This window comes from Lutjanus erythropterus, chromosome 11, assembly GCF_056507025.1.
Source record: "Lutjanus erythropterus isolate fLutEry1 chromosome 11, fLutEry1.hap2, whole genome shotgun sequence".
Taxonomy (NCBI): Eukaryota; Metazoa; Chordata; class Actinopteri; order Lutjaniformes; family Lutjanidae; genus Lutjanus; species Lutjanus erythropterus.
This window is the reverse complement of record NC_139327.1, coordinates 28028160-28044032: the sequence shown is the minus strand read 5'-3', so window position 1 is coordinate 28044032 and position 15873 is coordinate 28028160. Positions and strand designations below refer to the sequence as shown.

The 15873-nt window shown below is 38.2% G+C and overlaps 1 protein-coding gene across 2 annotated transcripts in view; it reads left to right on the top strand.

The window, feature by feature from the left end:
- Window positions 1-15873, top strand: part of LOC146319272 (glucocorticoid receptor-like) — a 100808-nt gene that overhangs the window by 49354 nt on the left and 35581 nt on the right. The window contains exons 3-4 of one of the 2 annotated variants that reach the window (XM_084729869.1): window positions 5239-5408; window positions 8331-8357. In XM_084729869.1, the coding sequence (XP_084585995.1) occupies window positions 5239-5408; window positions 8331-8357 (197 nt within the window). The remainder of the gene's footprint in view (window positions 1-5238; window positions 5409-8330; window positions 8358-15873) is intronic. The other variant, XM_084729870.1, reaches the window with a different exon arrangement.

Here is a 15873-nt window from a genome sequence, read left to right as displayed (position 1 = left end):
TTAGATAGAGCACCAGTGTGAGAAAAGGAGCGTGTGAATAAGGGCAGAGGTGTCAATGTAATATAAAATGTCTTTGATCATGAAGCCTGTTGTTATACAATTCTGTGGTTTACACTGTAGACTGAAGTCTCTGTTAACACTGTTATACCCTTACTTCCTCTTTGTTGTGCTGCTGCATATGCTGCAACCCTCTATGTCAGTGTCAGGTATACTCAACTGAAAGCCTGCAGGCAAAGCAAGTCCCTGCTGTGAGTCATTATAATGTGAAACTTTATCACAATGATGACTTATTATCTCAAAATAATGAGAAACATACTTTATGATACTTAAATTATTCAGTTAGTATTTTATGAAAGTTTCTCAGTATTTTAAGATAATAACTCCTGTATCGCACAATTAGTATGATGCCATTATGCTCTTTATGAATATAAAATTTGAAGGACTGACCTCTGACTGACTTCCAGTGTCCCTGTACAAATTCTGAAAAAAACAAACAAAATTAAAAAATTCTTAACCCTTAACATCATCATTTTATTTGATGGCCTTGCTGCTCTGCCATTTGGCTTTTGTGCCCTCAAAATTGACAACACCAAAGGCCAAGTGGCCTTGCCCCTAAAATGAGGAAATTCCAGTCCTGGTATGTTCTCTATGAATATACAATTTGTGTAGAGATAGAGACGATTGTGCATTCTTAACAGAATCCTGCAGGCATACACTGTCTGTTGCAGCAGGGTTTGATTTAATTTATTGTTTTTGTGCCCGAGTCTTCTTGCCAAGGCCATCCAATATATCTACCCAATCTTTTGGTATTGACACATCTTGTTAGCATGTGCTCACACTGAGAAAGAGATGTTTAGAGGTAGAAGTAAAATGGAAAAGGAAGTGATTGGCAGCAGGCCTCAGAGTGTAAACACTGTCCAGCCTGCTCAGATTTTACATTTGTGCTTTATAAGACCCGGTGCTTGCGTGGTACAGTCAATTCTGTGCAGCACACACAGCACATAAACACACACGTGTGCACATGCACTAAGAGCAGTGTGAGGAGAGACAGGGCAACAAAGTGCAATGAACTGCAACTTGCTTGTATGTGTTTATTCACATCTTCTGCCCTGCAGTACAAAAAGTATTGGTGTTTGTGTGTGCAAGTGTGTTTGTTGGATTGTTACGGTTCCGTTTTCTGCATATTTGTACCAGACTCTGTTAATCACTGTGTGTAGATTTGTTTGTGATGTGTTCTTGCTCTAGCTGTGTGTGTGTGAGAGAGAGAGAGAGAGAGAAAGAGTAAGTGAACATGTTTATTGCACTCTGGTCCAGTATGCAGGCATTCCTAATGAGGCTTGAATCTGTGCTGCATGGCTGAAAGCCACACTTGTTGGCTCAGCCATGGGAGGAGCATGTGAGTGAGAGCAGGAGAACGGGGGATTATGAATGCCTATATGATTATAAATGCCACCGTGTGGTCATTTTTACATCACCAGCATTTTAACACGTTAGAATAGAATAGTGTAAAATGTGACCTTTCTGATGGCTCCCTATTACAGTTTAACACACTAAAAATGGCAATCAGAAGAAGAAAAAACAATTAAGACAAAACATTGAACATAAAATGCTTTAGACCTAGACTTGGAGTACAGTTGTAACTAATAAAAACTCTAATCATCTGAAAAAAAAAAATCACAAATTGTTAAACCAAACACTGTGTAAATGCCTACACGTGCTTCACTCGGTGTCATGTGATCTCCCGCTTCACTGGCAGTCAGTCTTTTTTTCTGGTGGCTGAGCAATTCCCAAGAGAGCCATCACAGGTCAAGCACAGCCCGATAATTAGTGTTCGCAGCATCTTCGCTCAAATCCAGCCATAGCCGCTTTAAGTTGACAAGTAATGAGAGAGCCAGAAAGATGAGCACATAGCAGGAGGACACCATACTCCTCATAACAGGGGGTTCAAAGAGGACTATTTCTATTAATACCCTACTACTGCCAGGCCGACGATCCCGAGTTAAGGCTGGTACATATTAATAACTGTGTGCCAAAATTGGTGGAGTGCTCGTGTTGCAGTCAAGTTTAACCATGGTGTGTGCAGGTCAGGATAAGGGTGAGCTGAATTAGTTAGTTTTTTTTTCAGTGTCATGAAATGTGATTACTATGGGAAGTCCTGTAATTATTAAGGGAAAGTTATCCATCATGCATTTCCTAGTCTGTGATGCATCACACAGTTTACGGTATGTGCAGGATCAGTTGCACAATGAGGTGAAAATGGCTGTTAGGTATTTGGGTTTGTAGGATTTTGGTGTCAAATCTAGGTCACTGTTTTGTTGAGGTTGATTACTGTATCTGTATACGAGAGTAAAAGACAGTTACAAGTTGTGGGTTTGATAAGTTTCAAAATGAGCCGTGCACAGTCATTTTGGTATTAGTCATGCACCCTTCTAGGTCTGTGGTTGAGTTTTTTATGTCTCGTTTTTAATAAACCCTTCTATTTTTCACCCAGAAGTTGAAATTAACTTTTTTCCTCAGTGTTACTTTAACTGTCCCAAATTCTACTTTCAGCTGTCAAAGACATAACAACCTTTGTCCCAGACTGAAAATATATTTTTTATTCTACATAATAAATATAGTAGAAATGTATAAATATAATATATGATAACATGATATATATTTATTTAAGTTGGAATTTTATTACACTGAAAACCATTATCGTTTTGTCAATTGTAATTGCAGCATGATGTGGATTAGGGATGTAACGATATCTAAAAACTCAAGATACAATAATAAAAGAATAAAAAGCCCATGAAATTATTTATTGCGATATTAAGTTGTTTATTTTAAATGACGACTTGAAAAATTGTTTATTAAATAAGAAATATAATGTGTGCAGCATTCTGTGTTTGTATATTTTGTTTTGTCTGTCTGATCTGGAGAACAAGATTTGTAGGCCAAACAGTGCAGCAGTTAGTAGCAGTCGTTTTGTAAAATAAACTAAAAATAATAAAAAATAAAATAATTAAGCTTGTAATATCATGGTTGATGTCATCACACACCGGAAGGGACATTTCTTTATTGCCAAATAGCAATATTGAATAAATTGTTGCATCCCTACTATGCATGTCTGTTACTAAAAAATAATCAACTAACAAAATACGATAAAACATTAAATGTGATTTTTGACTGCAAAAGGGAGGATATTTCGAGTTTCTAGTGGACTTAATGTGTTTTTAGCGTCTCTGACGACTACAGATAATGTCATCATCACTGTGGGGGTCTTTCAGACTCTATGAACCAGCTCCCTGCTCTCCTGCCCCCCTCTGTTTATGCCATCTGCAAAACAGTGTGATTGTATGCTTTTCAGATGACTGCCAAAAGTGAAGCTGGCATCGCTTTCTGAATCCCGCTACTATGTGAACCTGTCTGCATGTGTCAGGAATGATCTTGGCTAGTTCAGTGTTAAGCTATAGCTAAACTTCTTAGCTGGACGCCTTCCAAGATCCACCACCTCTATTCCCCCTTGGTCGCAGTCCAATTTGCACAAGCCAGTGTCGTCTTTCCAATGACCATGAGGCACCGGCCACTGTGAATTTAGGTCGTGCTTGGTTGGGAAGACGGATGGGGGTGGCTCCAAGTCTGTGATCAGACACTAACACATTTCAGTTATATACTCTCCCCACTCCTGTCCTGCAAACATGGCTCTGTAGCTTAAAAGCCGTGAAGAGAAAATAGTTAGGAGCAACTCTTTGAGCATTAGTCCACAGCACCGTGGTTAAGATATCTACTGGCCTGAATGTAAAGTCATTATCAAGCTTAGCAAGCCAACTCTGTTACATAATGCCCATATACATTCCAACTGCCACAGTGCTGCCAAAACAAACAAGGAAGAAAAGATTTAAGCCCTTCTAATGCGGTCAAATTCTTGTCATGGATTACACAGCAGTGTCAGTCTGACACTAGTCTGGAGTCTGTTTGGCTACAACACACCCCACAAACCTTACACACTCTCAACGTACGCACTGGCACTTTGCCTGCAATGCATCTGACAAATTGGTGCTGGTGCCGACTTGAGCTTCACGCTGCAGTACAGGTGTCTCCATTGCTTGAAGCCTAATTATAGGAAATGACATCTCTTTGTGTATGCCGCGCAGGTTTTCTCAGGAGGTTTAAACAAGGCCCTAATGTGCATCGCAACAAAATTGGAGGCTTGGGATAAGATTTAGAGCTTAGTTACTGCACGGAGGAGCGGGCCTCATGAGAGGCTTCATTGGTTTTGACTGATTTGCTTACACATTAAACAGATAGTTTGCATCATTTGATGTGGGGTTGTATGAGGCACTTGTTCACAGTCAATAAATTAGCTACGGTAGATGTTGTTTGGCATGCCCCCAGTTAGGAGAAGCAGAAGGGAGTAGCAGCACATAAGCTAAGCAATGTATTGCTGTGGATGACATTTTTTTGCTTTTCTTTGCCATCAGACAGTTTTTTCTGACAGGAAACTGCCATTATACGAGCCAGATATTGCTCCCTCCAAGCCGACCAAACTCTTTAGGTGAAATCAGTAATTTTACCTCACAGAACATGGGAGTTGCTTGGTTGCCTCAGTCTGTGACTTTATTTGTGTTATTGTGTGACTTTTGTGAATCCGAACAAACCTTTTAAGACACCAAAGTCACACAGGAATACAATGAAAACAAACAAATTACCAAGCCATCAACTGTATGGCATTTAAGTTAGAGAGCTTCATCTGAGGACAACCTCCTCAGTCACATTGACGTTAACGCTTTTGTGTAATTGTGGTGTAATACAGAGAAGACTGTTTAGTAACTGTCTCATGTGTTGTTCCAGTGTTTGGCCTCTTTTCTGTGAAAGATATTTTTGTTTAAGTTTTAGGAATCAATCATGTATGATATGGTTTCAGTCTTTAAGCAATACCAGCCTTGTGCTAAACATTCAAGCCCTTGTTCCAATCTAATTTCTAACCATTACCACGGGAGAAAGCCTCCATCTATCAGGGAAACAGCAGCACAATCGAAATGTTTATCTGTTTTCAGTTCAGATATTTCCCTTAGCCGACCGGATGTGCCCACAGGGTTTTCATGTCTCCTAGCAACAGTCCAACATACCACTGAGACTTCTATACCCATAAACCAGTCATCTGCAGCCTACCTTGAATTTATCACAGACACCTTTATATTTACATGCAGCTCACTCACCTAGACATATTTTTCTCTCTTCCCTCTGTTTTCTCAGCTCGTCGCCAAGAGCAGGAGACACCAGCAGTTCTGTGGTGCCCGGCCAGTCTAAGCCCAGTGGACAGACGCATAAGATCTGTTTGGTGTGTTCGGACGAGGCTTCTGGATGCCACTATGGGGTCGTAACTTGCGGCAGCTGCAAGGTGTTCTTCAAGAGGGCTGTTGAAGGTTGGTCTCACCCACCTACCTACCTGTATCCACTCATTCAGACATGACAGACAATATTCAAAGACCGAAAACTCATTTTAGATTTGAATGATGGCATTCACACAAATATTTTTGAGTTAAATATTACAAAAAAGGGGGGGCGCTGTGTAAAACGCAAATAAAAACAGAATGCAATGATATTTTAATAATTTTGGACCTATATTCAATTGAATACAGTACAAGATGATTGATTTATTCTTCCCATTCTTGCTTGATATAAGACTTCAGTTGCTCAAGAGTCTGTGGTTCTCTCTATTGCCAGCAGGCAGGCAGTTCAGTCTAGTACCCGAACTCTTTTATTATGAGGCTACACTGCTGTTACATGTGCAGAATGTGTCTTGGTGAAATAAGCGGCAACATTTCTGGAAAAAAGACATTGTCTGGATGGCAGCATGTGTTGCTCCAAAACCTGTATGTACCTTTCAGCATCAATGTGACCTTCACAGGTGCAGAAGTTACCCGTGTCATGGGCACTAACACAACGCCATACCATCACAGATGTTGGCTTTTAAAGTTAGTGCTGGTAACAATCTGGATAGTTTGAAATTTGGACTCGTCAGACCACAGCACGCTTTTCCACTTTGCATCAGTTCATCTTAGATGAGCCCGCAGCCCAGAGAGGTTGTTTCTGAATGTTGTTCATATATAGCTTTCACTTTGCATCTCAGAGTTGCATTTGTAGATGCAGCAGTGAACTGTGTTGGCTGACAGAGGTATTCCAAGGTTTTCACAAGCCCATGTAGTATCCTTTATACAATAATGTTTAATTCACTGCCATGTGAGGAATCAAAGGTCAGGTTATATTCAGTGTTTGTTTTCAGCCTTGCAGAGATTTCTCTGGATTTTCTCAATCTTGTAATGATAGTATGGATTGTAGATGATGAAATCCCTAATCATCCATGCCAGAGTTTAAACATTAGATATCTTGTCTTTGTACTGTACTCAATGGAATATAGGTAAAACTTTTACACAACATCTCAACTTTGCAGTTTTAATTGAAATATATATTTCTTTTCATTTTGAACTGATAAATTGCAGCCACATTCACACAAGGGCATAATCAGATTTGCATATTCATGTCTGTGTAGTCTATATTATGCAGCCACAACCTTGTACATGTGCACCTAATAGCAATGGTTAGCATCCATTAATATTGTACATTTTGTCCCAAAGATTCTTATTCAATTAAGTTTCATAAGAAACAGTTACAGTTGAAGCATCATTTGAAGCAATTACACAACAATCTCGGCTGTTTATATTTTCTTAGGCAGCAGAAAATTTAATTTTTTCTCAAAAATCCAAGGTCAGAGGGGAATAGAGGGGTTCGTGTTGAGCTTTAGTAGACACACGTCACATACTTGCTTTGTTGTGGGTTTGAATCATCTTATTCCTGACCTTGCATGTCACAGCCTCCTTTTCTTCTGTCTGTCCTGTTTGTCCTTTATCAAAGCAGGAATTGCTTACAAGCAATTTTGATTGAAAACTTAAAAACTGCAGAGGAAAAAGCCTGCTCCAAAAATAATACTTCCGCCATACCCTTCCTGACATAGTAATGCAGGATGGAGGGCTAGTTTCATAATGAGCTTGTAAGACAGCTACTCTTCTGCTTTGCTTCACAAACAGTTAACTTTCTCTACTGCAGTATTCAGTCCTTGTCTCACAGGCAGACAGTTTGAGCACTAATTGCCTTGACACAATCTTGAGATGGGAGGGGCAGAAACGCACCTCACAAACAGAAAGTAATTTGCCTTAAAGGATTTCTGTCGTGCATTCCACCTCTCTGCTTCTCTCTGCTTCTGTTTTATTTCCTCTCTGGGTGAAGTGTAATTAGTCTGAAAAAAAGTTTTTTTGAGGAGTATGCTACTGTTAGTTGATTACTTCATGCATCAACAATGGACAAGTAACACCAACATGAATATTAGACCATGTTGGTCTGTATACATTATTGACCAAACAGTGATACTTAAAGGGATAGTTTGGATTATTTAAAGTGGGGTTGGATGAAACACGTCCATCTATTATCATTAATTTTACCTTGCAGAATATGGGAGCTACAGCAATCTCAATATCGCATACTGATATTTATGTACCCTTTTGAAGTGACAAGTGAATTTAAGTGAATACATTTTGTTGCTGACCTTGTCCACGGCAGAGCATGGTTTAGCTTCTGTGCTGGTTTTTCCAGCTTCTTCTCCAAACTGGGGGATGTGTTGACCACCATTTACTGTAGGTAACACACTTAGTATGGATAGGTGCCTCGTACAACCCCACTTCAGATAATCCAAGTTATCTCCTTAATGGAGAGAAATGACCCCGACTAATCTCTTGTTTCCAAGTCTCAAGTAGTAGAGCAACAGCCCTCTCCTTTTCTTTCCTTCTGCTCCTACATCCTCTATCTCCACCTGTCAGTGTCTTCTGAATCTCTAACTAACGATGCTGGTGAAACAGTGCAGTTATTGACTAAACAGACTGCAGGGAGATCATTACTCTGAATTACCTCTGCAACAGTTCAGGACTGAAACATGGCTGGTGGTTGCTAATGGAAACTCTGAAGAGATTTTTTGTCTCCTGCATACAATCAAACATTTACAAAAGGCTACTATTCCTTTAGAAAATATGTGTAAAAACAGAAATACGGAGAAATTGTAGAATTATAAGTATGAACACTTGGTTTGAACTCGAAAATCTGCTACAGTTAATTTGTTGTAAAATGGTTGACTTATTTTTTAATTCTGTGGTGCTGGTGTAAATGACAAGCACTCAAACTGAAGTGTGAGTTTCATTTTGAGAAAAGCTGCATACAGTAGCACTGAGAAAGTTATATCACTTATTTTTGTTTTTCTCCCCCCTCTCTATCCTCCGGTCGTTGTCTCTGTGGTGAAGGATGGAGAGCACGACAAAACACAGATGGTAAATAAACGCACTTTTAATAATAACAACAATAATTACAATTATGATGATGATGATTCTGATGGTAATACTACACCTCTGATTTTGCCCATGTGCCTGTCTTCCTTCAGCACTGAAATATGACCAATCTGCCTAGACACATGCATAGCCTCCTCCACTGCCAGCTATCTGTTAATGCATGCAAATGTTCTGATTTGGTAATTCAAGTCAGCGTAAATTGCCTGTGAGTGATTTTTATGCTCTTCAGTTTCTTCTTGGAATGCTCCACCTCATCACAGGTGGTACGATCAATAATTGTAATCACACTATGTTTCTAATTAGGCCTATTCTTCTGCACTTGACCCACATTAACCTCTACAGATCTGATGTTAAAAATCACCTCTCAACTTTTTTTCCTCTTGTGCTGCTCATGTGTTTTATTTATTTCATGTGTTTCACTGTTTATACAGATGATAACTGTATTTAAAGCAGGCCATGTCCAGATTACTACTCTTAAAACCAAAACATCCTACTGGACTGATATCAAATTATCAAGTCAGTTGAGTCAAGTGTGAATTATAGTATACACTAAAAATGGTTTTGCCGACCTATAATCTTTAGTTGAGATAATTCACTTTCTACTTTAGATAAATTCTTTTAGTTTTAGAAACTCCTCAAAAAACATATTTCCTTAGCCCATAACTATTGCTTTGTCAGCCAAAACATATTGTTAGGCGACAAAAATACTCATCTGGGATGCCCCTGGCTACCTAGAGGTAGAAGAACAACAAATTTTGCAGCAGGAGAACTCGGCTTTCTCAGTAAATATAGTAGCACTGAGGACTTTATTGCTGCGATTGACTACATTTACCATCAACACTGACTGAACATTCACATGAAAAGTGCAGAATTTTCCTTTAAACAGACACCTGTGAGTGTGCAGGAAAAAATGTCAGTTGTGCAGAGACAGGAGAGGTGATTATGCCAGTGATGTTTGCCTACCGGCAAAACGTAATATTTCTGATCTTAGACTCAAGTCTGCTCCTTTATTTATTTAAAACACAGTATCTGTTATTTAAGAGTGTTGAAGGCTTCTAGTGAGAAATTAAAGGTGACACTCCTCCAATAAATCTGTCAGGCTTTTTTTATTACTCACTTCCAACTGTTTTTTTATTTTCATCACCCATTTTATGTGTTAGTTTTTTCCTGTTACTTTATTTCCTAAAGTTTATCAGCAGCTTAAGTCATGAACTTATTCTGAAAACTGTGGCCAGGAATCCACATAAAGACATCCACAAAAAATGTGCCCAATTTTCCCAGTAAGAGCATTATATGTTTTATTACTAAAGAAGAGTTTAACCTAAAATCACCTTTAAATTTGAATTTTTGATTAATTAACTCATTTAGAGTAAAACATAATTGTCCGCCGTGGTTTCTTTATCATCTTCTGTTTTATGGCAAAAATAGATTTCTAAATTTGCAGTGCAGTTATGTTTTGTGATTTATAAATAGCACAAGGTGCTGTTGAGGAAAAGTGCTTGTTTGTAATGAGACAACCATTTAAAAAATTGATTGTATGTCCTTGAATTACCTGGGAATGTTTATATGAACGGGATCCAAAAGGAATGAATAAACAGACAGACAGATATTATTTTTGTTTATTATCGCTCATGAAAATTAACATGTGATTTTCACATGTTATCAGATTGTGATTTAATTATTTTTGGTTAATTAGTTAGCAAAAATACCAAACGTCTGCTGGTTAAAGCTTCACACACACAGGGAGTTGCCTCCTTTTTAATTTGCAGACGGTCAGATGAAGTAACTCCTAATTACAGCCGAATTGGAAGGAAGTGGTCAGGTTGAAACTCTGGACCTCCTCGCTGTGAGCTGACAGCGCTAACCACCGGGCAAACACTCATTAGGTCCAGCTCTACATACTAAACCCATACAGAGGCTTCAACAGCAAACTGCCAGGCTCTTGTTAGCAGATCAGGGCAGTATAAGAGAGGATATCAGTGGGATTCAGCTGGCACTTTTGACACCACAGATGGCTGTTTACGCCTTTGTTTGCAATGGCTTCCTGTGATATCGGCGATGGCTGCAACTGGCAGCCTCCAGGCGCTATCTTGTCATCACACCAGCAACCCTGCAGATTAATTTCCAGTCGATGTGGAAAATGATTATTTGTCATTTTCTAAAGGTGAACCTCTCTGTGACTTTGGCAAATGTCTAGTGAAACATTGGCAATTGTACAAAAAATAAAATCCTAATTATTATGTATTTAACTTGGACTAAAAACTTTTTACAGTTTTATTATTCCATACTGTTAACTGAAGTCTTACTTCCGTTTTACGCTGATATACAGCCACCTGTTTGCTCCAGCCTGATTACAGAGGGTATTTAGCTTCAGCCAACATCAATGTAGGCCGCTGCTGCTCTGAAACATCGTTAAGCTGAGCTAATCATTTGCTTGATGTCCCAGATTCACTGTTTGCTGGTGCTCATAGTACATGCATTTAGGTTTCTGTATTAGGCTCAGCCTTCACTTGTGTACAGGGGAAGGGCAAAATAATGTAAAGAACTGCACGATGAAGGAAACTGAATACGAACTGACTCACTGCTCTGAAGGTAACACAGGCCAGTATTACAGACGTCTGACTGCCAGCTCATACAATGTGTGGACAGCCTGTCAAATATGAATAGTAGCTCAGACATAGTAAATACACACGTGAAAAGAAATTTTCTGAACACTCTGTGGTATGGTTGTGCCGCTAGGTAATACGCCCATTTTTGGCCTTTTACACATACATAATGTGTGGTCTGTTTTTTTTTTTAAAAAGGCAGTGCCCTGAGGAAACTTATAGCAGTGTTTTAATCTGTCACATGACTTTCTGGAGGTCGTGTTGAGTCTGTTTTTTCCTGCCCTCCTCACATGATTCAGCTGATTAATCTCTCTCCATCACTTTACAATCTGGAGAAAAGTGGAATCATATGAATAGATGAGTAAAGTTTTAATTGTTTGATTTACTTTATTGATAATTAAGTAATGGAAAACTGTTAAAATGTAAATGTTGCCTTGAATGTCCAGACAAACATATCAAATTAGTTCATAAATGTTAAATTGGTGAGGCAATGTTATATTTTCTATTACTGTTGTAATAAATTGTATTCACATTTCAAACAATAACTGTTTTTTACTGTCTAAGTTTAATTCCTAACCTTTATGGTACAGTGTTGCTTTAAGGTAAATTACCCTTAAACAAAAATTCATGGTGATTTCTTCAAATTACTTTTATTTCTTCTATTTCATGGCAAAAAATTAACATCAATTGCTCACTCACTAGTGAGTTTAGCTTTATATTAAGATCTTAAATGTTGGATGACATTAATGCGAAAATAAACCTTTGGGTAAGATGTAAGAAAAGATTTTGACACTTGGCAGCTGACAGTAATCCAACAATAATTCCAACCTAGAGCAATAATGAAACACAGACAATTAAAAGTAATGTTAATATTACATCCACAGTCCTTGCTAATGTTATGTTAGTTTACCCTCTAACAGATCTCAGTGTCTGTTTCCATGGCTTTGCCCTGCTGTTGCAGCTTTTTCCATGATTTTCAGTGTGATTTTAGATGAGTTAAATTAATTAACCTGTTAGCTGACAAGCCAGGTCAAGAGAAAGAGAGACGCATTAAAATATGTTAATTTGTCCATTCATCCATCTTTCACAGTCATTTCTGTGTTGAATTTGTAATTGTAATACATTTTATGATAGTTTTCGTTTTCAAGGGTTATTTTTATTAACTTCTCATGTAGTTTTATCATGGAAAATACATTTTTCGTCCTTGTTTTCATTGACACGATTAACGCTCTGGCTTTGCTAATCCCACTGGCCATATAAAACAGAAATTTTGCCAGATTGCTGACAATGCTCAAGAGTCTTTTTTCTTAGAATCATAAAAAACATTCTCAGAAACCTCCAACAGCATTCTTTAAAATGTCTATAGTTAGAAATCACATAATAACGACATGGTAATTAAACAGTTGTTATTGGGTCATTTTGATGCAAGAAAACATATAAAAAAGCCCAATATACACTTCTGTTGTCAAACCACATGAAATGTCTGGATGATTTAATCACCTATATGTAGCCAAAACTTCTGTTTACAAGGTTCGGAGTGCAAAAGTCTTGGCCGGAAATGTTAATAATGTGTTGCATCACTGGAGAAAGGTTTTTGAAAAGTGCATGAACTTTGGAATCAGTGTCTTTTTAGATTAGGTTAAATATACAGTATATGAATGTCAAGTTATGTTAGTACCAGAGAAGTGTCTGACAGGCCTCAGATTCCAGAATATTTACTAACAGTTAGTGAACCTCAGCCAACTTGTGATTTATTGGTTTGATTACTACACTGCTTGGTCATTAAATAACTGGGGATCACAAGACAGATTTATGGAATTTATTGGCAGAAACAGAACTGACCATTGTTCAGAACTGGTTTGGAATCTTTATAAGGAGGTTAAAGGGTTTCCTGAATACAAAGGCAGTTCAAGTTTGTGTTATTAGGAATGATATTTTAATATATAGCACAGGATGCTGCACTGTATAGTTTTATTTTGACATTTTATTATATGACACCAGCGGTATTATTGAATGCCCTTTAGTTCAAAAAGCTGCATCAAACACATGATATTTCAAAGATCAGCAACAATGTTTATGGTCCCAAAGGACATTTCAAGGTCAAGGCACTATTGACTTTGTATGAGGTTTGCCAGTGATGCCATTGATGTACACTCAGCAAAAAATATGAACGCAACATTTTTGTTTTTGCTCCACTTATTCATGAGTTTACATAAAAGATCTAAAACTTCTTCCATGCTCACAAAAGGTTAATTTCTCTCAAAGTGTTTGTTAGCACTTCTCCTTTATCAAGACAGTCCATCCACCTGACAGGTGTGGGTGGATTGATATGCTGAATTAGCAGCAGGATTATTGCAAAGGGGTGTGGCTTGGACCGGTCACAATAAAAATCTATGCAGAACCCTTTGCTCCTGAAGAACCCTTCTTTGAATAAAGGGTTTGTCAAGGGTTTTCTATAATACTAAACATTAAATTAAGAACATTTTTCATCCAAAGAACTCTTTGATTGGTTCTTTATACTAAAGTATGGGTGAATTCTTGTTAGCACCCTTAGAAGGTGAAAAGGGTCTTGATGGAACCCTTGAGAGGGTTCTGGATCTAACTGTTAGACCATTCAAAGGGTTCCCTGCTGAACCTCTTTCATGGACCTTTTCCACCAAATTGTCTCTGGTTCTTGAACTGGTTCCATTCAAGACTCTTGGCCTTGGTGCTATTGAGGGAAATGTTCCCATGTTTCCACCAGTCTTTAGCGGAACCATTGTAGTCAAAGATGTTGTCAACAGGTGGTGCTGAATATGACACGCACTCGTTGGTTTCCAAGGAAAAACTATTTTTTTCCTGAAATTTATTGGAAAATGCTCAGAACTGTTCAAAATTAGGTGCTTGGACGAGGACCAGGACCAGGGCAGGTTCCATGATGGTGGAACAAGCCTAATAGGGGATTCTGGGTGAAACCATTCCGTAATGGTTCTAGGTATGACCCTTTATGTTACCCTTACAAGCCAAAGAATGCTTTTTGATTGTAGGTAGCACGTCTGTTTCTCCAATCAGTCGTCATGCCTAAACCTAACCAGCCCAACAAAGACCAACAAAGGCAATGAGAGGCAGGGTTGAGTGGGTCATGACTTTGCCCTCCTTAGGAAGAAAATTGTACTTTAGCATTATGTGAAATAGACGTATTTTGGTGTCCAATAAATGTCTTTTTTCAAGATGAGACCGCATATTTTAGAGTGGTGTTTGATTGTAACCAGTCCAAGGCACACCTGTGTAATAATGCTGCTGTTTAACCATCATCTCTGTGTGCCACACCTGTCATCTGTCAGGTGGATGGATTATTTTGGCAAAGGAGATGTGCTCGCTAACATGGATTTGAACAAACTTTCTGAACATCATTTGAAAACTTTTAGTGTGCATAAAAAATTCTTGGATCTTTCACTTCAACTGATAAATGAAGGTATTTATATTTCAGTGGAGTGTCTTTTTGCAGTCATGCAGAAACATCTAATTGTGTTTGTACAATAAATGAAGGGAGGCAGAACAACTGAGACATTTAACATATCATCCAGTATGATGATCTTTGTATCAGAATCAGAATATAGATAAGACAAAAACATGAAAGGATGCAGTGTTTGTATGTGGTTATTTATTGTCGTCACAGTGTAATAGCGGTGTAGATATGCTCTATGATGAGTCACGCTATTATACCCGAGTGACTAATGAGCAGGCCTTTCACCTCGCTTCTCAAAATCTTCAGTAATTGGTTGTGGGGGTGTATGCTATAATTTGGTCATCCAGTCATCCAGAAGGGGCAGATGCTCTCTAAAAAGATGGTCTTTTGATTTTTCAGTGGAAGAATGCAGCTCTTGAGGGCAGAGCAGTGTGTGGCTATGGTTTTCCGTTGCAGAGCTTGATCTGAAAAAGTTCCCAGGCTGGCATAATATCTTCAGTATACTTTCGTTTCTCTGTTAGACCACATTCACACTGCATGTTTAGTGATCAATTAAGATTTCTTTCTCACGGCTGATTTTTTTTTTTTTTTTTTTTTTTGTTTGGTTGTTCACATTATTTTTTAAACATGTCCAATATCAGATTCCACTATGAACAGCTCACAGTCCTGGACAGACATGCATGTACAAAAGAACAAGATTCACACACAACATGCTGTCGTATGAAAGCATATATGGAGGCCACTGATGTCAATGTTTATGGCTTCATATATAAGTTAATGTGCAGTGGAAGTCAGCAAAGTTATGAGGAAATGATAACGAGGACAAGGATGAGGAGACAGACAGTTATTTAATATATGTAAGCGAGTGAGTGACGTAAATGTTGCATGGATTCTGATGAGTTCAGGCTGAGTTTGAACTGTAAAAATCAGACCTGTCTGATTTAGGACCACATATGCAAGTGGCTCAATTCAAAATTGAAAAGATCAGAGCCGTGTGATTTATGCTGTTCTCACTCTTGTGACAAAACATTTGAGTCATATATGAGCAGTAGGATCACTTTTGCCTGCAGTCTGAATGTAGCCTGGATGAAAATAGATGAAAATAATAAGTTAGAGGTGCTAGGATAACTGAGTTGGTAAAGCGTGCGCCCCATGTATGGAGGCTGTGAGTCCTCTGCAGCAGCCGTGGGTTGGAAAAGTTTTGTTGCAACAAAAATAAATTGAATCTATGTTTTGAGTAAAAACTAAACTTAGGCTTAAAGAGTAGTTTAAATTGAATCTTTCCCTATTTAAAGCTAGTTTAAATCTTAGGTGCAACATAATTTAAATTTAAACCATGATTTAATCTAAATAAATTCTTGTTGGTGCAGCTCAGCCTCAGCAGATGATATCTTCCATCACTGAATTTTTTTTTTTTTTTTTTTCCATATCTGCTGACTTCCTG